The sequence below is a fragment of the Mus musculus genome, chromosome 14, assembly GCF_000001635.26.
Source record: "Mus musculus strain C57BL/6J chromosome 14, GRCm38.p6 C57BL/6J".
Classification (NCBI taxonomy): Eukaryota; Metazoa; Chordata; class Mammalia; order Rodentia; family Muridae; genus Mus; species Mus musculus.
The window spans coordinates 65,030,284-65,057,362 of NC_000080.6; the positions used below are offsets into that span (position 1 = coordinate 65,030,284).

Below are 27,079 nucleotides of genomic sequence, written 5' to 3' on the forward strand. Positions count from 1 at the left end.
GCAGCAAGAAGCTAGCCAGGATAGGATGATTACTCATGGTGGGCTGGGAACAGTGTTAGCTTTCGTGTTTGAGCTGGATTTTTGGAGAGGTTTTCGTAGATTTGTTATAGTCTCACCTTGGTGCCCCGTGACATGTGCATCCCACAGGAAGACACAGTGACTCAGCTGTACCAGGAGTCCTGTCCCTCAGTGAATGACCATAGTACATTAATTCACAAAGCCCAAAACTTGGACACCACTAGGATTTTGCTGAGGTTGTCAACACTGTGGTAAGGGAGTGGTTGGTCGTTCCTGCTCTCTCTGGTAAGCTATGCTGATGTGACAGTAGTTACAGAGTCCCATGGGCACAGTGAGAGAAGCCACTCGTGATAGCATTGGCACCATGCAGACATTTCACTGGCTGCTGTGGTTTCTAATCCCCACTCAAGTGAAGGGAAGCTCGTCTGCCTTTGCTGCTCGTGTTGACTGCTGTATAGTACTCCTTCCTGGTGGCCCTGTTACCAGAGGTTTCAGAATGAAAGCATGGCCCTGGCAGTGCTATAAACTGGGCTCAGCCACCCACCTTAAGACACCAAGTAATGGGGCAAAACAGTGAGAAACAGGAAGATTGATTCAGTGAGGCCATGCTAAGAACAGATAAGGGATCCATCTTTAGGGTTGAGCGTAGATTTACATTTAAATAAAGGTCTTACAGTATGCCTAATTAGCAGTCCTGGTCAGGATGAGGTTCTGCCCATCACTGACCCATCAGCCTCTGTCTGCAAAGTGGTCTTGTAAGTTGCTGGACTGTGAAATCTCTTCCTGGGTGTGGGTGGAGCTCTCCTGGCTGCTTTTAGCATTTCAGTCTTTTTCTACCCCCAGTGTGAGGTTCATGGGGAGACTTTAATTCTTTAAGGTCCATCGCTTCAGCAGTTCGTAAGCCGAGGGGAGGGACTCGGGGTCTTAGACAGCCTATACCTGTCCCCTTGGGTATTATGGGGTAAGCACAATATACTGTTCTCTTGGCTCTGTGGGCAGCACATTTGGTATGAATAATCCCTGCCAAGCAAGCACTGGTAGCTGTTGAGAGAAAAACTGGGCAATGTGACAGATTGCTCCTCTGGAGGCCTGGGCTCCTGGTGGGAGAGTGACAGTCTCAGCCAAAACCTGTTGACGTGGACTAGGTTTCTGTGCAGTCTGTGAGGTGTGGGATACTCGGTAGGTGCCTGCAGTACCCTGTCTCCCACCTGAATGTTAATTTTGAGCAGCTGATGTGGTATTCCTGTGGCTGTGCCACTATAAACTACTGTTTGTCTCTGTGTATGAGTGCTACATGTGTACACCTGCACGCCAGAAGAGGGCATCGGATCCCATTGTAGATGGCTGCGAGCCACCATGTGGTTGTTGGGAATTGAACTCTGGACCTCTGGAAGAGGTCCTAACCGATACACCATCTTCCCAGCCCTGCTCTTCAGCTCTTGCAGGGGCAAAAGAGAATGTATATTCCCATCCTTCCCCAGCTTTCTATCTAGAATTTTAGCACTGATTAGTGATTCCAGTCTGAATAAATTACCTTCTTTTGGGGACAGAGTCTTCACTGTGTAGCCCAGAGTGGCCTTAAACTAGCAGTTCCCTGTCTCAGCCTCCAGAGTGTACAACCACACAGGCTTCCTTTTCCTCTCCATTTTGAGCTGATGGTTTGTTTAGAGAAACGTCCATTTCCTTGTATATCCCATATTTGTCTCATCTTCTCTGTTTCGTAAGCTTTGAGCCTGCATCCATGCCTCCAGCAGCATCCCGCCTCCTCATGGGACCCCCTTCTTCCCATGGGCCATACTGTTTCCTTGCGCATCCTTTCCTGACAAGGACTGTCTGCTTGGCCCTGATGACATCAGCTGCAGCTGCCTCAATGTTGTCTTTTCCTGAATATTGAAGTTCCCTGTTGACATTTTCCTAGAACCCGATTTCTCCTACCTGGAGGCCTTGGCTCCTTACCAGCCGCTGGCCATGAAGTGCATCTACTGCCCAATTGACACTCGACTGAATTTCATCCAGGTGTCAAAGCTGCTTAAAGAAGTACAGGTAAACAAAGGACCTGCCTGTGTCTACACTCGCTGTTTCCTCTGGGGGCCAGGGTCTGAATGTGGCTCTTTGTGGACCAGGTCTACACAGCCATGCTCTGAAGATGCCTGTCTTCACAGAAGCCTGTCTTCAGTTCTGTAGGATGCTGCCTGTTGCCCTTCAAGCTTCAGGAAATGATCTTTATTCACTGGAAAAGTTCCCCCTCTAAAGAAATGGAAAGGGAGGGAAGGCAGGCACAAATGGGTCCTTTTGATGAGGACCAGTGTGGCCACAGAAAAGCATGTAGATGCCCTTCCCCTCAGAGTCACTCACTGTCACTCACTGCGCCTAAATCTGAGCTGAGTTACATGGTAGGTTCATGGTTGCTCTGTTTTGCATTTTCTGCAAGAAAAGGAAAAGTGAGGGATTCTGCACGAGGTGCAAGAGATGAGACAAGGCATTGGGGTGGAAAGTAGGGATGGGGAAACCGAGTTGGCAAGGAAAACAGCTGAGACCCTGTGAGAGGAAAGGTCTGGTGCCCTGACCAGCATCTCCAGAGCTTGAGTGTGTGCCGAGGGCCCCCTCTTTCCCGGGTCATTTGCACCCGGGTATGCTTGCTTCCTGCACCTCCTAGCTTTAGCTCCCTCATCCTCCTCACAGACTGCCATCATGATGGTATCCATATATAAAAGGATGGGGCAGGGTGACACGGAACAGGCAGCTGATTGATGCTGGAGCTCCAGCTTGTCACTTGAGGTGGACAGAGGGCCCTGTGTGCTCACCAGCATGCAGAGGGGTGGCCAGGGGCCGAGTTCTTTTCATCACTAAGCAGCTTCACACCCCTCTGTCACGTGCTAATGTCAGATATCAGAGGTGATCTGGTGCCCACTTCCAGTGAGTGACACTCTGGAGAACACTCAGGCTGAGGCAGGGGACAGAGCTGTCAGATGCTAGCCAGGTCAGGAAAAGCACAAGGCCCTGAAAGTACTAGCTCAAAAGAACAAGCTTATTAGATCCACCCAGGCTCGACCGCTGGAAGCCTTCAGTCAAAGGATTTGTGGCTTTCTCCAGACTCTTAGGGCAGGACAATTCACTGACCTGTGGGTTTCCAGCATTAGTGTTCAGCTGGGTGATACTCACACGAAGAGTTTCATCTCCGATTCACTGTCATACTCAAGTAGGCATGTGGCCTGCCAGTTCCCACTGATCTGAGAATAGCCTAAGATACACCAAACCCAGAATACAGGGCTAACACAAAGCCGAAATTCTTGCTAGTTAGTCAAGGGCTTGTAATAGCTCAGAGGGCAGGTATCACAGGAAGACTGCACCCAGGGAGCTGAGTTCAGCTTAGGGCGTAGACACAGTGGATGTCACCACAACAAATGCAGAGAGGTAGCAGGCCCTTCCCTCAGCCACCTAGGTTCCATGAGCGTACTCATCCTGTCTTGGGTCAGCAGCTTAGAGAGAATGTGCTCTAGCGGCCTGATTGTGAGTTTGAGCCTCCAGGATGCTACAAGAGGGGTCAGGAAGAAGCCTGGGGCTGCAGCTCTGCATCCAACTCACCCTGCCCTTTTCTGTGACCTCCTTGTCACATTGCTCCTCAGCCCCTGCACGTGGTCTGTCCTGAGCAGTACACCCAGCCACCGCCAGCCCAGGCCCACAGGATGGACCTCATGATCGACTGCCAGCCACCAGCCATGTCCTATCGACGGGCTGAGGTCCTTGCCCTGCCCTTCAAACGACGCTATGAGAAAATTGAAATCATGCCAGAGGTGAGCTGCTGCCCTTTCACCCTTAAAAGCCTGCTTTCCACCAGAGTGCACTCAGGACACTGTCAGTCTCTCAAAACTGAAGGAAGGAAAGAGCACAGACCCCCAGGCAAGTTATGTTACGTTCCTTATGTAGCCTTCACTGGTATGGCCCTGCAGGTGACATCCTGAGTCTCCACCATGGAGGATGCTAGTGCCCTCTGAGGGTTTGTCATCCTTCCTGGAATTATGTATGAAAAAGGAGAAGTGTAAACTTAGTTGTATCGATGCCATGTAAAGGTTCTATCTAAAAGTCCAAATGGCTTACATTCTAAGTGCTAGCTTGAGTTCTATCACAAGGAAATGTAAAAAGCGCAAAGCACATCGTACAAATGATGCCACAGTGAAGTAGTGCCGTGCATAGGTGACTCTGCTAGGGAAGAGGAGGAGGAAGAGGGGTGACTGTAGAGCAATGGGGGGCTGCAGCCCAGGGGCCTCCAGCATATGGGTTCTTCAGTGTCTATCAGAGCTTCGAACACCTTTGACTTGACTAAATGGCTATCCGTGGAAAAGTTCTCAACTCCAGAAAACAGATGGCTCCGCTGTGCCAGGTTCTCTAGGTTTCTCTTACAGATGCTCTGCTCCCTTCTCTGTCCACCGCCGTCCTTTCAGCTTCTGAGTGCTTTCTCCAGGTGCTGCTGCATGTGGGGGCCAAGGCTGTCATGGAAGACAGTGTAGGGCAGAATCAGTGTCACTTGACCACAGCCCTGGAAAGTACACGTGGAAGATGAAATGGTTAAAATCTGCTGCAGTTAGAGGAAGCCCTCTCCCCAGACTGCAGCCTCTTTAATCTAGACTTCCAGGATGGAGGATTTACAGAGCTGTTAGTCCTTAGGCCTGTTCTCATAGAAGATGGACCTCCCGACTCTACTTCATGAGGCGTGGGGGAGTGTTGACCTAAGCTGCATGGTGTGGGGCTCTGAACTGGCTCCCATGGAACCAGAGGTGTTGCTGCCCAGGGAATCTCACCAAGTTGGTCCCCAGGATGCCATCCTGAAGTGTGCAGAGAACAGTCACTTACGGGGCAGACTGTGAACAGGGCCGAGGTGAAGGATGTGACCTGGCACAGTCAGGTGTTGGGGAACTGCCACAGTGTGGAACTCCTCACCCTCCCTCCTCCCACGCTTGAACTTCAGGAAGCAGACCTCATAACTTGTGTTGTTGATGTGTAAAGGCTATAAGCTGCTTCTCCTACCCAACTGGCATTGACTAGCAGTGCTTGTAGAATGGCATCTTGCACATAGGTTTGTTTTTAAATGAAGGCAGCCTGGCTTGGGGGAAAGCTGTACATCTGAGGACGGCACATAGGCAGGCCTGAGCACCAGGACCCCAGAGCTCCGAGCTCACTGCAGTGTGTGCACAATGGCTGCTCAGGTCACAGTAGGAGACACTTGTCCTGCCATTGACAGACACCAGATTGCTAGGGATCAAAAAAAAAAAAAAAAAAAAAAAAAAAAAAACAACAAAACAAAACCACCAGATATGTAGTCCATTTGCAGTGATCACCTAGAGAAGCTACAGGGTTAACGCAAGAAAGAGTGAATGGATCTGCACCTGGCGTGTGCTGAGGAATCCGGTAGGTTCTGAGAGAACCTCAGAGACTGTCTGGAGCCCATGAGTGTTTCCCGGAAGTGGGAGCATTCAGGTGCATGCACCCAGCAGATGTTGCCATTTTCATAGTGGCCAATGTCCAGCACACATTGACTTACAGCTGCCCTGATGGTCCCTGCTGCAGTACCCAGGAGCCACCAGCAAAGCACTTGGATGATGCGGCACTGTCCTAGCCAATGGTCTACCACCTCCTTCACTATCCTAACCAGTGGTCTACTGCCTCCTCCACTGTCCTAACCAGTGGTCTACTGCCTCCTCCACTGTCCTAGCCAGTGGCCTACTGCCCCCTTCACTGTCCTAGCCAGTGGTCTACCGTCTCCTTCACTGTCCTAGCCAATGGTCTGCCGCCTCCTCCACTGTCCTAGCCAATGGTCTACAGTCTCCTTTCTTCTCTTTTCTCCTTGTATCGCTGTGGTGGGCAGGAGAGTTGCAGAGTGTATACTGATTGATACACTGAGTTAGTTGGGCATTTTAGACTACAACAGTGTAAGTAAAGCCCAAGAACAGTATGATGGCCGTCCTTGGAGGCCTTTGCCACCAGGGCAGAGAATGCTAAGAGCCCCGTGTTCCACTAAGCCCCGGGCCACTCTCCACCCCGGGCCTCTTCCCTCCCCTGAGAGGGAGCCTGTGTGGAAACCCTGCATTTTACTTTCAGCTGGCAGACTCCCTGGTGCCCATGGAAATCAAGCCTGGCATCTCCTTGGCGACTGTCTCAGCTGTGCTGCATACGAAGGATAACAAACATGTGCTTCAGGTACCCAGGGCGTGGGGGGGGCAGGGTGTGGACCCCGAAGACCTCTTCCCTTAGGAAAGCTCTGCCCACCCAGCCAGCTCCCAGTTCATCCCAATCAGACACCGAAGCTTGGGCTGATGGAGACTTGGGTGTACTCGAAACATAGAAAGCACTTTGTACAAAGTCTTAGCCACACACCTCCAAGAGACCACACAAGCTCTCCCGGGTAGTTTCCTGTTCCCTAGCTCTTGAAGTAGCAGCATTACCCCAACTTGTCATGGGCACGTGCCTTGCTGGCCCCCAAACCTGAGCAGCACCGGGCAAGGCTGCAAGCTGCAGACAGCGGCCATCTCTCACGATGGAATACAAGCAAAGCGCAGAGCCAGGAAAGCAGGCACACGGGGCAACACTCACCTCAGGAGCGCCCCTCCACAGCTGTGCCACGTTGCTGGTGCACCCCTGTAGCTAGCTAGCACTTAGAGCACTAGGCACTGTGTGCTTGCTGCCGTGCATTGTCCGGGCTGATCTGCACAGAGCCCTGAGGTCTACAAGTTCTCTGACCTAATGCTTTTCTGCCACTGCCTGGTGGCAAGGCCATGGTTTACTGCCAGACACTGCAGTCTGGTTTTAGTCAGCACGTATGGCTGTGGCTGCCAGTGACTATTAGAAGGGATTTCATCAGCAAATGAATCCTGGAAATGCACACTGTTTCTTGCTGAAAGGTAGCTATGATCCCAGGCATATGGTTGCATGAACTCAGGTGGCAGGAACCCAGCTGCTGAGCCTGCTTTTCACGTCAGGCCAGCAGGTCACGGCCACGGAGTCAGTGAAGAGGCACTCACCAAGAGCCACACTTTCCTTCTGCCCTAGCCCCCTCCCAAGCCCACCCAGCCCACCAGCAGTAAGAAGAGGAAGCGGGTGAACGAGGACATTCCTGACTGCAAAGTACTGAAGCCTCTGCTGAGTGGCTCCATCCCCGTAGAGCAGTTTGTGCAGACCCTGGAGAAGGTGAGCTGGTGGCCTGCTCTGCCCCGAAGGGGGTGCTAGGATGTCATAGAACGAGGAGAGGCTCAAAATGAACTAAGCCAAAGAACATCTTCCTTCCTGGGCTGTCCCCAGTCTCTGCTCACCACCAGCCCTGTCTTCAGTCTCCAGCTCTGGAGCAGCAGGAATAGCACAGCACAGGCTGCCTGTCCTCCCTGGAGCCAGGCTGCCCACGGGAAGAGCACCACTGTCTGGGAGGGCTAGCATGTGAGACTGGAAGGTCAGCGATTCCGTTAGAGGTGGGTCGAAGAGACAGGCAAGAAGGAAGATGTTGTGCTATCATCTCAGTGGCTGTCTATCCTGTGGGCCCCAGTGGCTGCTTCTTTCAAGGGAGAGATTCTTTTGTGTAGGGCTGTTCTGCCTGCATATTTATCTGTGTACCCTGTGTATGCCTGGTGCCCACGGTGGCCAGATCCCCTGAAACGAGTTACAGTTGTAGCTGTCGCTTGGGTGCTAGGAGTGAAACCGTGGACCTCTCTCTGGAAGAGCAGACAGTGCTCCTGACCATGCAGCAGCCTCTCCACGCCTAAGGGAGACTCCTGACTACATCGGTGCAGGAGGCTGCGGAGAGCACTGCCTTAAAGATCTTTATAGTTTTGTCTCTGTCAATGTTAATGTCTCCACATAATCACCCTTACTAGGAAGAGGGGGATAGGGTGACGTTTTTTGTGCGTGGAACCTTTCATAAATAATACCTTTTGGTTGGATTCTGGCCCCGAAGATGGCATGGGGTATGCTTTGAGAAAACTCCAGTACCTGATGGCAGGGTTGGACATTCTCCAGCTAAGCCGTGATAACCACACTGTCTCAGCTGCTGACTTCTTTCAAGGTTCAAAAACAAGGCTTCCCGTTCCAGGCTCAGTTTTCTTTAGTTTTTGATTTCTCCAACTGCTCTTGAGATCTCCCCACCGTTCTGTAGATGAATAAAGGACCCCATCTCCCGTGAGGCTTTACGGGCTCCCGATAGGAGCCAGGGGTTTCAAGTTTCACATTTTTATTTTATTTTATTTTATTTTTTTAATTTTATTTTATTTTTTGGTTTTTCGAGACAGGGTTTCTCTGTATAGCCCTGGCTGTCCTGGAACTCACTTTGTAGACCAGGCTGGCCTTAAACTCAGAAGTCCGCCTGCCTCTGCCTCCCAAGTGCTGGGATTAAAGGCGTGTGCCACCACCGCCTGGCAATTTCACTTTTGAAAATTATTTGAAAGTTATTTCTCACAATAACTTGCTTTTCCACAGTGATCTTACCTTTTTCTCCTGCCTATAACTCCCTGTCTCACCTCCTTCGCAAGGCCGTGTGGGTGTCCTGCAGCAAAGGACAGGCAGTCCCTGCCTCAGGCTCTCTACTTGCTGTGTGTCTCATCCTGGTGACTCTAACTTAGTTGTAGTTCTCATTTATCAGTAAAGGTGGCTGGGAGATGCTGCCAGCCCCCGGGTGAGTGGTACCTCACTGTGAGGAGCAGTGCTTTTCCTGGGGCTCAGAACTGCAGAGACCAAAAGTAGGCAGGTGCCAGGACCAGCAACCAAGCTCTTCCCTGAGAACCTGAGAGGCTTGATGGACTCAGGGCCTCAGAAAGGGTGGAGGAATCTGCTATTTTCCTGAGAGTTTTGTGCGTGGGGCCTTTCATAAATAAAACCTCTTGGTTGGACTCTGGCCCCGATGTCAGAGCTGGGCTGAGTGTAAACGCCATAGTGAGTGCTCAGTCAGGCCTTGCTCTCAGAGGCACTGTCCTCCTCTTTTCTCTTGGAACAGCATGGCTTCAGTGACATTAAGGTGGAAGACACAGCCAAGGGACATATTGTCCTGCTGCAGGAAGCCGAGACACTCATCCAGATTGAAGAAGACTCCACTCACATCATCTGTGACAATGACGAGACACTGAGGGTCCGACTGCGGGACCTTGTCCTCAGGTTCCTGCAGAAGTTCTGAGTGGCATCCGTGACATCCTAGGCCCTTCACCCAGAGACAGTCTGGTGGTGTCCTATGACTTCCGGAGAGGAGAGGTGTCTCCAGCTAGGATCTGCCAGTGTGACTTCCTCGTACTGCTGACCCCAAGAACGTTTAGAGGCCTGTTCTTTTCAGTTCTGGGCTCCTGAGCAGCTATGGGTGACAACATGACAGACATCCTTTCCTAAGGGAAATGAAAAAAAAAAAATGCCTGGCCTGTGTTTTTGGGGCTCACAGGGGGTGACTCTCGGACTTACCCTCCTACAGTGCTACACCGTATAAAGGTCAGCCCCCAAATTAGAAGGCAAACCTATCTCGCTGTTCTGTGGCCCGTTTTGCTAAAAATAAACATTATTTTTATAAAAGTGCCCAGTTCTATTGCACTACAGTCTAAATAATGACTTAGTATCTGGGGGAAAAGTCTGCAGCTACACTCAGCAGTGAAAACGCCACAGCACATCTGCCACACCTCTGCCCTAATCATTAACCCTGTCTGCAGAAATGCAGATGCACCCAGTGCTGGAGGCTCATCCTCTGACACAGCAGGCTCGTGGCCCCCCTGGGCTCATAAGACCCTGTCTCAAGAAGCAGAAACAACCTGGCAGGCAGTTCATGGCCTTTTAATCCCAGCACTTGGAGGCAGAGGCAGGCAAATCTCGGAGTTCGAGGCCAGCCTGGTCTACAGAGTGAGTTCTACGACTGTCAGGGCTACACAGAGAAACCCTGTCTCAAAAAAGCAGCAGAAACAGTAAAGTCAGCTACATTTCAATTCTATGGAAAGGTACTTTGTACAAAAAGAACCCCCACTCGAGCCTAGAGGTTGAGGTGACTAAAGGGAGACTGGGAAGCCCCCTTTTGTCAATTCTTTTTTTTTTTTTTTTTTTTTTTTTGGTTTTTTTCGAGACAGGGTTTCTCTGTGTAGCCCTGGCTGTCCTGGAACTCACTTTGTAGACCAGGCTGGCCTCAAACTCAGAAATCCGCCTGCCTCTGCCTCCCAAGTGCTGGGATGAAAGGCGTGCGCCACCACGCCCAGCGTCAATTCTATTTTTTGTAGTCTTAGAGGGTGCCCACTTGTGGTTCTGAGTTCTGCTTCCTCCCTCAGGGTGCCCAGGTGCTGCTGTACCCCAGGCAGCAGGATCCTGGAGGTGGTGCTCCAAGGATGTCCTTTACAGCCCTTTCAGTCAGTATTCCATGAAACAGCGTGTGCATGTTTTACTCGGGGTAAACAACGGCTAGCTACACCTTGGAGAATGAGAAGGGGTTTTTCTTAGCGCTAAGGTACATCACAAGGAGAGACATTCCAGGTGCTCACTGGGCGGGTTCTTATTGGACGAAAGGGAGTTGAACGTGTGAATTCACCAAGAACTGGGTGACATTCCTCGGGTAGGGGATGAAGGGGTCAGGCTTCCAGATAAGGTCAGGCAGAGAAGAAGAGGAAGCCATACTGAAAAAGGGAGCCCCTCCGTTTTGCTTGGAGCTCAGGGAGCTGTCTCGTCATGGTAGACGTTAATAGCAGGGTTTCCCAACACCTACTGAGCAGGTGCAGTTCACAGAGAATCGGACAGTCACTGCCTACCTGTGATCCAGGCCCTTCCAGTGTAAACCAGTGAGTGCTGGCTGCTCTTCTAGTCTTCTCTGTGCCTTGTCACACTGGACACGGGATCAGGAGGGCAGGGAGCACAACCTGGGTGACAGGTTGTTCGTGAACTTATTGGAGTAAAGGCTGCTGTTACTCTTGCATAGCCTTCCGTAGCTCGTTGCTTGCCTGTTTTGAGAGAGGGTCCTGACATACGTACATCATGCTGACATCACCACCATGCCTGTCCTTTAACAAGTCTTTCCCCAAAGGGTTAAAGCATGTATCTACTGCTATAACAAATGACCCCACTCCTAGCATCTTCAAAAGAGCCGACATTTCTTCCCTTGCGGTTTTGGGGCTTTGCTAGAGTTCCCACACTGGAGTCGTCTTTCCTCACAGCTGGATGTGGGGCCTGAAATACAGAGTTTGAGTGAATGTCCCAAAAATAGGCAGTTTGTGGCTCCTGCCCTCTCTGCATCCTGTGTGAGGCTCAGGCCAAGGAGACGGGACTCCTAGTCTATTCCTCTCAGGCAAGGGCACATAACCCCCTCATCCCCACAGCTTCCAGCCCACAGCCTCACGGTTATCCTTAAAAGGCAGGAGTTGACTTTTCCAGATAACAGTGAACGACCAACAGGTTCCCTCACTGTGATGGTGCACTGAAGAGCGAAGCTACCTGGTAATAAAACGGATGACTCTCCTTCTCAGATACCAGGCAGCAGGACAGGCTGCTGGCTTGTGCTTTCAGCCACCTAACGGAAGGTAGGTGGTACGTTTTCAGGCTCTCCCCAGTGGGGTACTACATCGATGTGTTATTTTGAACCTTAGCCAAGGGTGAAAGCAACCGACTCTGGCTCTGGACAAAGCAACAGCTGAATCTGGATGGGCCTTACAGAACTGAGCCGCAGGTGGCTTGTGCCCTGTGCAACGGCTTTACATGTGTTTCAGCATTTGCACCTTAGGACCGTGAGTGTCTGAGCGGTGTCTTTACCCAGGTCTTGTCATTGAGCAGCAGTAACTCTGCCTGTCTCTCTCACACAGGTACTAGAGGCAGGGGTGGAGTGGAGGGACTCAAGTTACTGTGTTCACAGGACTTCACCCCTGTACACTCCAGTAACCCCAGACTGTGTGTCAACCACAGGTGAATAGCAACCTAATCTATTTTTCTAATTTTTAATTCTTTGAATTTCACATCATGCGTCCCATTCCCACTCATCTCCCTGTCCCTGCATAGTCACCATGTGCCCTTGCAACCTTCCCCACAAAAGAATATAAGATAGATTTTAAAAAAATAAATAAAACAAAAAATCATGGAAGCTTTAGTGTGTCACAGCATGCCCTTTTGTCCACACTTCTTCATGTGCAAATGTTCACTGCCATGAGTCTGTTTCAAGGCCTCTGGGTCCTGCTACACCATTAATGCTGGGTCCTCACCTGGACTCTGGTACGTCCCGTTGTTGCCCTGTGTCATGGAGATACTGTAGCGTTGGGCCTACAGGACTGGCCCCTTCACAAGCTCCACCTAGATATTGTGGTTGGCCAACTCGGAGCCCTGAGTTGGTCAGCCTGGCCACTCTCCTGCCCCTGCACCACCAGGGTGAACTGTCCAGCATCGCCCCAGCTAGCATCGCCCCAGCTAGCACACCCAGTGCTGCAGATGCCAAGAGAGAGGGTCAGCTCTTCTGCTCTCATGCCCTGGGGACTGGCTCACCAGCACCTTCATCACTAGGGTCAGCTCTACTGTGCTGCCCAGGCAAGGTGCAGGGCCTCTCCCAAGTGCTGCAGCCAGTGAGGGGTGGGAGCACACATCTCTCCCCCACCCCAACCCCAACCCCCACCCCATGGCAATGAGGTGGGTGGCCAGGCCAGCTCTCCTGTACTCATACCCTGGGGCCAGATCACCTGAGCTTCCCACCCTACCCTACCCCCAACATCAAAGGGAATTGTGCTGCCTGGGTGAGGGGCAGAGCCAATTCTCCTGGGTGTGGTGGCCAGGTCAGCACAGTGCCTCAGTCAACAGTCCAGACCAGCGTCATCTGCATGGCCTTTGATTGGTAACATGGGCCTGGGACATCAAAACAGACCCCGATTGTGACAGGACCAAAGATCCACCCCACCCACCCAGCATCCTGGGCTGGGATGTCCCCATGGCCTCAGGTGGTGGCAGCACAGGCCACTTGCTCCACATGGGTTCCCCACTCCCCCTAGCAGTGTGGCCCTCAGACATCCAGTTGTCCCTTGGTAGTAACTTGGGCCACAGACCCAGGATGGCTCTTGGCAGCAGCCTGAGCCAGGACCTCACCATGGCTTCTTCAGGCCGCCTGCTCCTCACCATGATCAGATCACCATTTCCACCTTTCTCTACAGCCTTCCTTCCTTCCTCTTCCATCTCTCCACTGAGTACTTCATCTTTCCCATCTCTCTGTCACACATGTATGCTTCATACTGGCTCCCTTGGTGTGTACTTGGGTGTCTTTCGGCCTCCCTCCCCAGCCAAGTGTGGCCGAGATGGGTGCTTGGGTCTTTCTTTGGGCTGCTGGGCCCAGCATGGCTGGGGCAGGCGCTTGGGTCCAACTTAATAATCTTTATAGTGTACATATTACCATCTAAAATGCTTGCTAGTCAGGGGTAGCTCACAGCTGCAATTCTAACACTTAGGAGGCTGAGGCAAAAGTATTTCTCTTAAGTTCAAGGCTAGCCTGGGAGAACTAGAGGTTTCCAGCCTCATCTGTTTAAGATGTGACCATATCTCAAAATTTTAAAATACATTTCCTGATTAACTGCAGTGCTTTTATACTTTAAAAGTGACGACCTTTCATTTTATACACAGAGACCTTCCCAACCTATAATCCTGTCCTTCCAGCCACCGGGAAGCACAGATTAAGCCCTTGCAACTATATTTTGTGCCCTGCACTTTCTCTGTAACTTTTATCTCAGTGGAGCCAAGGGTTCTCCTGAAGGGCAGAGGAGCTCATTCCGCAGACCTCATGGGGTTTGAAAATAAAGATACTTTCAGAAATGTTTAAGAATTCTAGCCCCAGTCTGGAGAGATGGCTCAGCGGTTAAGAGCGCCGACTGCTCTTCTGAAGGTCGTGAGTTCAAATCCCAGCAACCACATGGTGACTTACAACCATCTGTAATGAGATTTGATGCCCTCTTCTGGGATGTCTGAACTCAGCTACAGTGAGTGAGCAGGGTCTGAGAGGGGGAAAAAAAAGAAGACAGCTACAGTGTACTTACATATAATAAATAAATAAATCTTAAAAAAAAAAAAAAAAAAGAATTCTAAGCCCACGCTAAAGACTGACTAACCCTAACAACTGCATTCAGTCCCTGAGAAGCACACGGCGGAAGAAGAAAGCCAGTTCCCGAACGCTGCCCTCTGATCTCCATTTGTGCACTGTGGCATGTGTCTTCCTAACATGTAAACACAGCCAACTTTTTAAAAATTAAGGAATCGCAGCTCAGCTTACCATTTCTGGTGATCAGTTTCTAGGTTTCATACATTTCATCACTATTAAGCTCCCTGTCACTCACCTGTGCTCTAAAATGACTTCCTGACTCAATACGCGATGAGCTTGGTAAGCTGCCTGCAAGCCAAAGCTAGCCACACACTGAGAACAGTTTAAAGCGTAAAGAGAGGGGGAAATCACATGACCTACAAAGATTTTAAAACGACAACAACCAACCCAGTTCCTGTGCTGTGCTGTGCTGTGCTGTGCTGTGCTGTGCTGTGCTGTGCTGTGCTGTGCTGTGCTGTGGGAAGGTCTGTGAATCCTGATGCCAGGATCGGGTGACCAGAGTAGTGACAGTGTAATAGCTCCCTCCAGGCACAACCCCATGTTTAAACTCCAGACAAACGTTCTGTACGGGCTAGAGTGGAGGAGGAAGATAGAACGTTGGGTAGGTAGATGAATACCACCACACACACCAAAACCAAGGGGAAGTGGAGCTCATGGACAAGGCAGCCCACCCAGAGATGCTGAACTAAAAGGGAGGAGATGGCCACGTTCCCATGGTGGGGGCAGACACTGTTGTGCAGGGAGCGAGGGCTTCCGGGGGTAAGCCCCTTACCTATGTGAATAAACACAGAGTGCAAGGCAAGCATTAGCTACTACTCAGAAAAGATCCCAGAAGAAAGATTCTTAAGAGAACCCAACTCTGCAGATCAATTTAAACATTAAACACAACTATAGAGTGCCTACAAGAAGTGCGCATTTAAAACAGGATGAAAGCGATTGGATGTGAGAAGACAGACCATGTGAACAGCAGTGTACCAGCTAAATAGACCACAGGGTGATATTGCCGGAAATGATGGTTCATCAGGGAGATACAATCACGGCCATGTATCAACAGTGCTGAGGGGCAACTATAGAGCTGGAGATTCGATGACTAATTACAAAAACAACCAAAGCAGTGAATTTATAAATGAGCCAAAAAGAACTCTACAGCTGTGACCCAGGCCGCAACTCTTAGACACAGTTCTCTAGCTGCAGATGACATAGTCTTCAACTAGAGCATGTCGTGTTTTTATCTGAAGACTGTGTGCCACACAATCTTACTATATCTGAGATTATCCACACAACATTCACCGGGGTGGAATTAAATTCAAATTTTATAAACCTGTACTTTAAAAGCCTACAAATATTCATAGAAATTAAGCATGCTAATAAAAATAACTTGTGGGTTAAAAAGACATTCCCCAGTGAACTAAAAACTTATTCTGAACTGGAGCTGGGGAGGTAGTTTAGTCTGTAAAGTGCTTGCTATGCAAACATGAGAACATAACTGTGTCCCCAGAGACCATGGGGATATGACAGCTTGTATTGGTAATCTCAGCATGAGGGAGGTGGAAACAGGAGATCCATGGGGCTAAATGGCCAGACAGCCCTACTAATTGAGCCCCAAGGCCCGGTGAGAGACACTGACTCAAAAACAAACAAGCAAACAAACAAACAAAACAAGTTGATAGCTCCAAATGAACAACACAAATTTGATCTCTGCCCTCTCTATGTATATGCACACACACACACACACATATATACATACATGCACAGAAGTATTCACAATGACAAGAGGCTAGGACAGGCTGGGACAATGCAGTGAGACTCCATCTCAAAGGGTTAAGGAAGACAAATTATCATATAAAACGGAGGCCTAAAATGAACCCAAAGTTTTACCTCCAGAAACTATAAAAAGAACAAAAGTAAAACCTAAGAAGAAAAACAAAAGTAACAAGAAGAGAAATAAACTGAGAGGAAACTCAGCCTGAGGCTGTGAGGGCAGATCAGCGACAGCAGGCGGTGGCTCACCTTTCACTGGACTGACAGATAAGGGGACAGCCTGTCCCTCTCAGGAGTGAAAGAGCAGGTGTCACTACAGAGCCCACAGCCCTTAAAATATCAGTCATCTACAAAAGGAGGGACTGCAGATGCTGAAGGGACAGAAGACAAGGAAGGGGAACGCTGGGAAAATATTAGGAAGTGCTTTATGTCAGAGCAATGACTATGGATCAGAACTCATTCGGTAAGAGACAACCTGATCTTAAATTGAATCCCAGGCCGGAGAGTCTGCTCAGTGGGTAAGATCATTTGTTGCTCTTGCAGAGGACCCAGGCTCGATTCTCAGCACCCATCTAGTAGCTCACCCATCTGTAACTCAAGTCCCAAAGGGTCCAAAGCCCTCTTCTGACCTTTGAGGACACCAGGCACACATATGCACATATATAGAGACATGAAACACACACACTCTTGAATCATTTTAAGAAAAACTGGCCGGGCAGTGGTGGCGCATGTCTTTAATCCCAGCACTTGGGAGGCAGAGGCAGGCGGATTTCTGAGTTCAAGGCCAGCCTAGTCTACAGAGTGAGTTCCAGGACAGCCAGGGCTACACAGAGAAACCTTGTCTTGAAAAAACAAAAAACGGAAGGAAGGAAGGAAGGAAGGAAGGAAGGAAGGAAGGAAGGAAGGAAGGAAGGAAGGAAGGAAGGAAGGAAGGAAGGAAAACTGGGGGCTGGAGAGATGGCTCAGCAGTTAAAAGCACTGACTGCTCTTCCAAAGGTCCTGAGTTCAAATCCCAGCAACCACATGGTAGCTCACAACCACCCATAATGAGATCTGATGCCCTCTTCTGGTGTGTCTGAAGACAGCTACAAGTGTTCTTACATATAATAATAAATAAATCTTATTTCCCAGCAACTACATGATGGCTCACAACCATCTGCACAACTACAGTATACTCATATACATAAAATAAATAAATCTTTTTAAAAAAAGAAAAGAAAGAAAAACTGAATTTAGAGTCAGCAAGATGGCTCAATATGTAAAAGTGCTTGCTTCTGGGGGGGTGGGTATGGGGGACCTTTGGGATAGCATTGAAAATGTAAACGAGGAAAATACCTAATTAAAAAAAAAAGTGCTTGCTTCACATGCCTGATGATTCTAAATTCAACTCCCAGAACCTCTATCAAGCCAGACACCATGCTCATATCTGTGATCCCAGCATTCCTAAGGCAGGAAAATTTCAGAGTAGCTGAAACAACAAACCCTGCTTCAAACAGGGTCTAGCCAATCAGTGAGCTTCAGTGAGAGACCCCGACTCAGAAGACAAAACAAAAAGCAATGGGGGACAATATCAAGGTCAACTTTGAGCCTCCATACCAACGTGTGTGTGTGTGTGTGTGTGTGTGTGTGTGTGTGTGTGTGTGTGTGTGTGTGTGTGTGTTTCCTTAGTTCTGTTGAGATATAAGAGAAAAAAGGATAACCTTTTCCAAAGTGTTTGTTTGGAGGCAGGATCTCACTGCACTCACAGAGATCCACCTGCCTCTGCCTCCCAGTGTCTAGGATTAAAAGGGTATACACCACCACACCAGATTTCATACAGGGACTACACCTAAATGGTGTACATGGCAATAAAGGGGATGGTGGTAACTCAAGCAAAGGGTTATGAAAAAGCCACATGGAAAGTTATTATCTTGTATCAAATAAAGATAGAATTATTGCTGGGTGTAGTGGCGCATGCCTTCAATCCCAGCAGAAGCAGGGGTAGACGGATCCATGTACTGGAGGCCAGCCTGGTCAACATGAGTTGCAGCCAGCCAGGACTACAGAATAAAACCCTGTCTTTAACGCAGAGACTGTTAGAAGGAAGATGTGCTACATAGCTAGCTAGGACTGCTCCTAGAGCTAGTTACCAGTTGATGGTCAGGGAGACCTCAGAGGCCCCTAAACTAATACAAGCTCTTGACACCCCTCATGGCTGCCCATGGTAAGACCCTAGTGCTGAAGACACCACACACTTTGGTTATAAGAGCTACAGAAATCAAGCCAAGGGCTGGAGAGATAGCTCAGTGGTTATGAACACTGACTGCTCTTGCAGAGGTCCTGAGTTCAAATCCCAGCAACTACATGGTAGCTCACAACCACCCATAATGAGATCTGATGCCCTCTTCTGGTGTGTCTGAAGACAACTACAGTGTACTCATATACTAGATAGATAGATAGATAGATAGATAGATAGATAGATAGATAGATAGATAGATAGAAAAGAAAAGAAAAGAAAAGAAAAGAAAAGAAAAGAAAAGAAAAGAAAAGAAAAGAAAAGAAAAGAAAAGAAAAGAAAAGAAAAGAAAAGAAAACTCAAGCCAAACCTGCTCTGGAACTTGCTCTCTGCTGGCTCGCTTTCATAGTTCTGGAAAACACTTTGTGGGCTGCTACAGGAGGAAAGCATCAAGATCTTAAGAGCTGTTAACTCTGTAAACCAATACCAACCTGCCACGTGAGCCGTGCCCATATATGCAGCAGTGGAATGACTTGCTATGGGGGTAACCAGCTGCTCTATGATTGGATCTGATTCTTGATCCATGGGAGAAAAACCTATGGCTGGTACAGTAAACCTGGTCAAAAACATAGCTGGGAGAGTCCTAGACCCTAGGGCGTAACTTACTATTGCTGCTATAGTTAGGTTGATGCGGTATCAAACTGCCTTCCAAAGAGCCACACAGGGACCCACAGACAAATGCTATTAAGACAAAAGCCTCAATCAGAGCCTCTCTCTATGAATGACAAGCACTAAAACATAGCTATAGCTGATAAAGGTGTTGAGAGTGACACTTATAGTACATACTCTTAAGGCTCAGTGCACATGACAGAAGGGCAGAAAGACAGAGAGAAAGGCTACAAAATGACAGCCATCATAGCCATGAACTCATCCGCTAACGACCTGGCCTGGCCTGCACAAGACTGGCCACATCCACATCAACCATGGATGGGGGAAGAAGGGCTCATGGGACCCTACCCATCTCTGTTAAACTACCGGCTACTCGGAGATTCTAGAAGAGGAGTCACTATCCAATTGTGTACTCGCTGATGAGCCATGGGGCTCCAGAGGGTAGTGTCATACCCATCCATGGTCACACAGACAGCCCTGGTTAACTCATCTGGGTCACAAAACCAAACAAGGCATGGGGTGTTGCTGCAGACCCTCTGGGTCCCTTTGTCTGCGTGGAACAGGTCTCTGGGGCAGGTGGACAAGGTGTCGGCGGGTGACAGACAGACCAACACATGTAGAATCTGAATGTATTCTCACAAAGTGAACATCAATCTTATATAGTAGAGAAAATACAAAGGGTAGCAGGCAAAGTACATTGAAATTACCTGATACAAAACAAAGGAATGACTTCAAAAGGATTTACAGAAACCAGGTAGATGTTTACAGTAAAGATAAAGCAGTCCTGCCTATGGTCAGCTTAGTGACAGGTAAGGATTTCACACTCTAGTGCTATACCTTTGAACCTTGTGAAGGCTAGTACCAGGGGGTTCTGCTCTTGGCAGGCCTCATGAATAATGCAATATCACAACCCCCCTAATTCCTAGGCCTTGCTAAATTCTTATATGAGTGTAACTTTTAAGTAACTGGAGAATCTCCATTTGTCAGAAGAATTTACCACCTTGCTACTAATATGCAATGCAGCCTGTACTGAAGATTCTATCTCAGATTTCTATCTCAGTGGGATTCTCTGGCTCTTTCTTGGTATTCCCTCGTTTGGTTGAGATTTGCTACTGTCCTTAGTAAATACTTTGCAGACCAGCTCTGAGCTACTGTAACGCTTAATTAGTTACTGAATAGGTTAACTTCCTTACTGAAGTCTTACAGGATTCTAAGCTCGGCTTCTGAGACCTTGGAACATTGGGGAGACTTAACTATAACAGAATTTAATCTTAAAAGGCACTTAAAATAAAACAATACTAAAAGAGAGCTCGTAGTTCCATACACCAGACTAACATGGGAATAGGGTATGAGTATATGGGTAAATGAGAACGCCAAAGCTCCAGGAGGTGAGTTTCCGTGAAACTCTTCCTCGCGAGTGGCTCCCAGGCTTTTCAGCCTGTCAAGCAGACCTGACAGGCTGAGTGCATGGCATTTCCCAGTGTGCATGGCAGGGTGTGAAAGGGGATACCCAGGGGAGAGGGATGGACAGGAGAGGGAAGTGAGAGGGGGCCAGGTAAGCGACAAGGTGAGTTACACACGCGTATGAAAGTGTCAGAAAGGCAGCGTGTGAAAGTTTAGAAGATGCTTACTTACCACCATCACCAGTCACCAGGAAATGTGCTCTGAACTTTGAACCCCAGGCTGCTGAGCACGTGGAACTGAACCAAGCATCACCCAACGACTGTGCTCACGGGTGTTCACTTCAGAGAGGTAGGTGGATCCACAAAAGTACCTCCTCATCAAGTGTTCACGGCAGCTTGATTTAGAAATAGCTGAACTCGGAAAATCGTGCAAGCGCCCAAGATGTCCTTAAACTTCAGGCAATCCTCCTGCTTGAGTACTTGAACTACAGGTCTGCATCATCATCACGGCTGGCTCACTCATCATTGAAACACAGGAATGGCTGATTTCAAGATAGCTACCCCCTTTCCACCCTTCCTACTGCCTCCACCCTGCAGGTCTGAGCCCCAACCCAAAACTGTCCCCAAGGTCACTAAATTTGCGGGTACCCTGGGAGCAATCCAGCCCACTCTGCCTGTGCTCTCCCCGAAACTGGCCATAGGCTCAGCTTGTCACACTCGTTCTGAGGCCCACTAGTCGCTTCCTTGGGGCTGTACCCCAAGAGGTTCCTCCTTCGGTGGGTGAAGTAGATCAGCAGCGTACACAGGCCACCGTCAGCCAGCAGGGTTGCTCTGTCTGGAGACACAGGGCAGCAGCCACTTCTCAGGAGACAACCCAAGGCAGCTGCAGCATTTGAAATACATGGAGAGCCAGGCAGTTTGCTTTATTTTAGTCAATCACATCTGTTCGTGTGTGCCAGGGTGGACTTGTGGGATGCTTGTACCTGGCAAATGGCTTGGGCAGCCCATATGTGAGCACACACACTCCACTGCAGAGCCCACACCCAAACCTCAACATCCATAACCAGCTCAAACAGTTGAGCGACAGTGCCTGTGACAGCCACCGCCGACACTCTGGATTCCACAGGTGGGTCTGAAGCAGAACCAGAAATTCTCCAAGGCACATTCTTGGTATACAGTGACATTTTTATATTGCAGTCTCCTTCACTCTCAGTATCCTGGGAAGGAGTAACGAGACCTACAGAATGAGTCCCACGTCTGTGCACAATGCCGGCCTTTAAAGGTTGGACTTCAGTTACTAGCACACACATCAGGTGGCTCACAACTGTCCCTAAGTCCAGATGCTGGTGATCCGATATCCTCTTTTGGCCTTAGCAAGTTGCTGCACACATGTGCTTATACACAGACATAGCCACACACATGCACACAATAAAAATAAAACTTTTTTTTTTTTTTTTTTTTAAAGATTCCCACAGTAACAGGGCAGCTGCTGTGCAAAATGGAACACTGGCTGACAGCCTGGGCTTGTGCTTGCCCAGCTCCCTTATCCTCTGACCGGAGCTGGAGTGCTCCCATTGGGCCATATAGAAGCTACCACATCAGGCAGGCACCTTGACATAGCTAAGTCTTTCTTCCTAGCTCAATAACAAAACACCTCCAAACTGCATGAGTTAAAGTCTCCATTTATTTTGTTTTTTGTTTTTTGTTTTTTACAAAAATCCAACGTAAGACCTTTGTGCTCATGGTTTGAAAGGGGCAGACAGATGGACAAGTCATCAAAGCCACCCCAGGCGGCCCCACCCTCCAGCTCCATGTTCACTAACAAGGCCACCCCTGACAGGAGCATTAGGTGGTGGCCTGAGGCATCCCGGGGGGCTGTCACTCTGTGGGTGGCCTTTGACCTTAAGATGAAGAGCAACTGGAAAACAAAGCTGTCCTGGCCCTGGAGCTGAGACTAGGTAGCTGAGTGTGACCTGTGTTAGCAATCTGCTCTAGGAGGTGACCCATGGTAAACAACGTCAAACACCAGGCAGGCTCCACGGACGTGTAGTGGCACAATCATTTCCAAGCATGTCCCTAACCCCAAAACCCAAATCACAAGCAGGGTCCAACTGCTTTGTCTCTGCCTCTTGCCTCTGACAAGAGTCCCTCAGGTACAGTCACTGCCAATGTTTGCTGCTGGGGTCCTTCAGTGAGCGTTCCCACCAGGCCCAGAGGGCTATCCCCTAGGACACTCTTGACATCACTATCCCTCAAACACAGATCAATGATACCCATGAGTGACCCACAGAGGGGGTCCTACCACAGAGACTGACTTTCTTATCAGGTACCACAGCACCATTTACAACCTCTCAATGAAAAGAAACGAGACAATAGGGACAGGGCTCAGGGCAGAGCGATTGTCGGGATGTCCACCCACAGCTCTGGCGTCCATCCCCAATACTGGGAGAGGAAAAAAAAAAGATAAAATAGCAGCCACATATTTAGCGCAAAACACCACACTCTTTGGCTCCCCCGGGGGAAGAGGGCTACTGCTACAAGGGCTGATGAGAGGACAGAAGGTTGGGAAACAGTCTTGACCCCTTCACTGAGTTGCCAAGAACCAGATGTCCCAGGCAGCCCTTGGTGTCAGGTTCCAGAAGACCCAGTGAAGTTCTGCAGCAGCCTGGTCCTGCTGGCCTGAGGGTCTCCCGGGGGCCATGCCAGCCCTACGGCAGGAGGGATCTAGAGAGAAGTCAGGACAGCAGGCAGAGGACAGCAAGCAGCAGCACACGTGTCAGGGCCTAGGAAGACGGAACTGGCTTAAGGCAGGTGCATGACCAAGACAGACTGAGCTCTGCGTCAGCTGCTGGGGCTGGGGAGACAAGTCACAGGCCAAATCCCTGACCTAAGTTTCCCACTGCCACCATACCCCAAGTTAGTTTATTTCATTTTCAGCCCTGGGAAGAAAACCATCAACAGGACATGGAAAGTGGTAACGTGGGGTGAATTCCTGTTAACGTCTACGACAAGACTAGGACTTACCTAGCAAATCACAGCCTCCGGGTTCTAGCCCACCCTAGACTTTGAAGGTTGGGGGGAGGGGGGGCTCGTACAGCCAACGTGGCATCAGGGGTCTAAAGCCCACAGCTACAGGATGGACTTCTAGACACAAGAGGGAAGGTGAATTTCACTTCGGTGTTCCTTCCAAAGCCTTGCAGTAAGACTACAGAATCCCGGAAGGACCCAGGCTGGCTCTACACCCGCCGAGCTCCCAGCCAGCCTGCCAAGTTCCTGTTGTCTCCTCTGTGAGAAACAAGTACCACGGAACTGGCCACCAGCACCCTGCACCAGTGTCACCCCGGGGGGGGGGGGAGGGGGGGAGCTACGTACAGGTCTCATCTCTGCCTCACTGTCTGCCGCCTCCTTCTCTCTCAAACACAAGAAAGAATGGAAAGCCAGGTGATGCCTGAGTGCGGCCTGGCCCAACCCTTCAAAGCGTCCGGGGTGTGTCGTCCCCACTGTGCAGCCTACAGCGGGGCAAGCTGTGGGAGCAGCACTGTGGCATTGGAACGGGGCCAGGAGAGGTCAGGAGACCCTGCCTAGGTCAGGCCCATCCTGCTTATTTCTGCAGCCAGTGTCCCTGGGACGGGGGGGACCGCAAATGAATGTCCAGGTAACGCAGGGCCAGGGCCCTCTCCACTAAATACATAGCTGGGTAGGACCCTCCCTTGGAGAGATTGGCAGAAATTTCAGGTGCACCCCGACCCACCAAAATATATATATGTGTATGTATGTATGTATGTATGAATGTATGTATGAATGTGTGTGTATGTGTGTGTGCATATATACGTATATACACATATGTGTGTACATATACGCACACATATAAATAAGCCTTGAATGGCAGATGTGAAATTCTCTCTTTAAATAATAATAGCTGTTACTGAATTTAAAAACCACGAAGCAGCTGTCCTGGGCTTATGAACAGTCCTCAGTGTTCGCTATCAGTCAGTGCCCTGTGCAGACGCCCTGAGTCTGCTGACCAGGATCCCAGGCCCAGTGTGGCTGACTTCAAAATGAAAGACAGCTATCCCTTTCCACTCTTCCTGCTGCCTCTCCCAGCAAAGGGTCTTGGCCCTGCCCGACAGATGTCCCCAAGGACCTTCGACACCTTGGGAACCTTGAGGGTGACTCCCCTCGCTCTGCTCATCGTCTCCTCAGAACTGGCAAGGCCCTAGATGAACTTGAAGCACTTGGTCTTGTCATGGGGCAGGCGGGTCTTGAAGAGCACGGAGTCCACCCTGAACTGTGTGTACAAGAGAGGCATATAGCCGTACACCTTGACAAAAAAGTTGATACACTTGTGCCGCTCGTGAAAATGAGAGTCATCATGGGACAGGGCCTGAGGGCACCCTGGGCATCGAAAAGTCCACCTTGATGTCACCTGGAAATGGAGAGAGAGAGAGAGAGAGAGCAGGGTGAGAACACAGGGTGTCTGCCGACAGAATCTTCTAGCATGGCCAAGCCAGTGCCATGTCTGCTGCTGGGCCGCCGAGGGGCACATCTACAAAGCCAGCATTTGTGTGTGCATCTAAAACATTAACGGGTGCCCTGCTGTGTCACTGCCCTGAACAGACAGCAAAGTCTTAGCACCCCCAGGGCTACCAGTCCAACCAAGTCTACCTCTAGTATTTCCTTTCTTGGTGGCACAGTACGATGTTGATACACAGTTGTTTGATTCAGCCATGTCTTTCAGAGCAAAATACTGGAAAACTAGTCAAAACGGAAACAAAGTAATTCTAAAATGATATATCCATAAAAAAAAAGAAAATTTTAAGAAAATTACATTTTAAAACATAAGAAAATGGTCAGTCTATTATTAAGATTTCCAACGATTAGAAAAATGTAAGAGACACAATGGTGGTGTCACACGGGGCCAACCATTAAGTTAGGCAACCTTTATAAGTTCTGCTGGAGGCCTGAGCACGGGAATCTGCAAGATGAGACCTGGGCTGAGGAGACAAACAAAGACAGTGCACAAAGGCTTTCTTCTCAAGCTCAGCTCTCAGCAGAGGGGACTGCACACCTCTGGTTGTGTCTGAGGACATCATATGTGAGACTGAGGTAGGAATTTAAATTGCTTGTGTGGCTGCACAAGATGCTCATGGAGCCTAGGCTGGTCTCAATCAGGCAGTAATTCCAGCATCCAGAGAAAGGACAAAGCCCTTTGCAGCACTGCAACAAGTCAGACCCAGGAGAGGCAGGGCAAGGGCCTGCAGACACAAGACAGCGCCAGGAGTGCTCGGAGCAGCAGGATGATGGTGGCTGCGACCAGTGTGTACATACAGGAGGAACTTTCCAGAGTTACTCAGAAACTGTACAGACATTCCACCTATGAGAACAAGGAGAAAACCCAGCAAGTGTAAGGCTCTGAAATTAGAACTCAGAATGGGAAACGGTGACAAGAAGACAGACTATGAAAGCAAAATGATTCGGAGATACGGGAAAGGTATAAAGCCTCATGGAAGTTCAAAGCAGGCAACCCTGGTCCTGGCACAGAAACGGGACAGACTGAAAGTCAGGACAGAGGAGGACTCCCAGCGTATGATGTACAGTGCAGGTTCGCCCTGACATGTCCATCATGGAGTGAGGTGGCCGTTATACAACCTCACAACCCTTAAGTCTGTTTTAATAGAGTATGTTAACAGAAAGGGATACCTGACAAGCCCTCGGCACTGCTCAGGGTGCACACTCAGGTGCAAAGTCTCGGCCTCCTCACCCCACCCCCGCTGCTCACCCACTGGCTCACCACAGCTGCACCCACAGCAAAAGCCTGGACTCTAGAGCCACTGTTGTCACTGGAGCAGTCCTTCAGCAGGGTTTCCTCTCATTTCTATTGTTAATTATGTGAATGTACGGGGGCAGGGGGCATGTGCGCACCTGAGCCCAGTGCTTGCAGAGTCCAGAAGAAGGCATCAGACCCCCTAGAACTGGAGTTACAGGATGTGGTGAGCTGCCACCCAGCATGCCTGCTGAGAACTGAACTGGGACACAGAGGAAGGCTGAAGGCCACCGCTTCACAGCAGTAAACCAGCAACACTACTTTGATATGCTGCAGCTACCATAAGGTGACAAGAAGGCAGCTGCAGATTTCTTTAACAAATCAGTTAGAGCATCTAACCTTAGAAAGCGCTGCCTGCCTCCGGTGTGAAGGAGAGGCGGGGAGTAAAGCTGTCCCCCCACTCCCCCATGCCCAAGTCCCAGAGCCCTCAGTTCTCTCCAGTGCCTTGGTGCTCAGGCCCTGTCTTACAGCCATACATCACTCCTATGTGTGTGCTGTGGTGTCCTTGTGCACCTTACAGAAAAGTCTCTCAGCTGTGGCTCTGTCACAATGGAAAAATGGAAGAAGGAAGTGTGTATGCACACACCTTCCCACAGGTAATGGGACGCACCTTGATGGGGGGTTTCCGTGTGATGTGGGAGACAAGGAAGTTCATGGCGATATCCTCACAGTTGATGTACTCGTCCACCATGTCCCGGATGGCCTGGGGCATCACATAAGAATACAGGTAGGCATAATACTGTCGGGAAGAAAGGATTAGAACATGGTTACAACTTCTCTCACTTTCAGCAAAAAAAATATGCATGGCTCTCGGAGCTGTTGGGATATGTGAGGGAAGGTGCCCAGGGGTGGTCCCAGTGGGAACACAGTACTGGCATTTAGGAACTGGGACAGGAATGAGGAGCAACTCTGATGCAGATCTTCACTGTGAAACGTGTCACGTGTCAGCTTGCTGTCTTCAGTATACAAGAAAGCGCCAGGAGGGGGCCACGCATTCACAAAGGCCAGCTCAGTGGGTTGGGAAGCTGGTGAAGGCATTCTGTGAGGGGCAGTGGCGTGACTTGCTCATCTCAGAGTAGGGATTCTGTGGTGCTGGGGATGGAACCCAGGCCTCTCGCATATTACAGCAATGCTCTACCATG

General features: G+C 49.7%; 2 protein-coding genes and 1 long non-coding RNA gene across 9 annotated transcripts in view; 1 reads left to right on the forward strand and 2 right to left on the reverse strand.

Moving 5' to 3' along the window:
- The window catches only part of Ints9 (integrator complex subunit 9), an 89,791-nt gene extending 80,239 nt beyond the window's left edge, over positions 1–9,552 (forward strand). For both annotated transcript variants that reach the window (NM_001253731.1, NM_153414.5), the window contains exons 13-17: positions 1,937–2,061; positions 3,645–3,812; positions 6,115–6,213; positions 7,063–7,200; positions 8,990–9,552. In NM_001253731.1, the coding sequence (NP_001240660.1) occupies positions 1,937–2,061; positions 3,645–3,812; positions 6,115–6,213; positions 7,063–7,200; positions 8,990–9,166 (707 nt within the window). In that variant the 3' untranslated portion in view covers positions 9,167–9,552. The remainder of the gene's footprint in view (positions 1–1,936; positions 2,062–3,644; positions 3,813–6,114; positions 6,214–7,062; positions 7,201–8,989) is intronic.
- On the reverse strand, positions 3,809–16,399 carry Gm52118. 3 transcript variants are annotated; one of them, XR_003951141.1, is made up of 4 exons: positions 14,301–16,399; positions 10,761–10,949; positions 7,993–8,149; positions 3,809–4,555 (listed from the first exon to the last, which is right to left on the reverse strand). It is a non-coding gene; the product is annotated as a predicted gene, 52118 (long non-coding RNA). The 3 variants fall into 3 exon arrangements; XR_003951140.1 differs by lacking the exon at positions 14,301–16,399 and adding an exon at positions 12,198–12,541; XR_003951139.1 differs by lacking the exon at positions 14,301–16,399 and having other exon boundaries at positions 10,761–12,541.
- A 5,376-nt stretch (positions 16,400–21,775) lies between these two features.
- Extl3 (exostosin-like glycosyltransferase 3) overlaps positions 21,776–27,079 on the reverse strand; it is a 97,841-nt gene continuing 92,537 nt past the window's right edge. For all 4 annotated transcript variants that reach the window (XM_006519284.2, XM_006519286.3, NM_001360385.1 and 1 more), the window contains 2 exons: positions 26,548–26,676; positions 21,776–24,539 (listed from right to left, as the gene is read on the reverse strand). In XM_006519284.2, the coding sequence (XP_006519347.1) occupies positions 24,330–24,539; positions 26,548–26,676 (339 nt within the window). In that variant the 3' untranslated portion in view covers positions 21,776–24,329. The remainder of the gene's footprint in view (positions 24,540–26,547; positions 26,677–27,079) is intronic.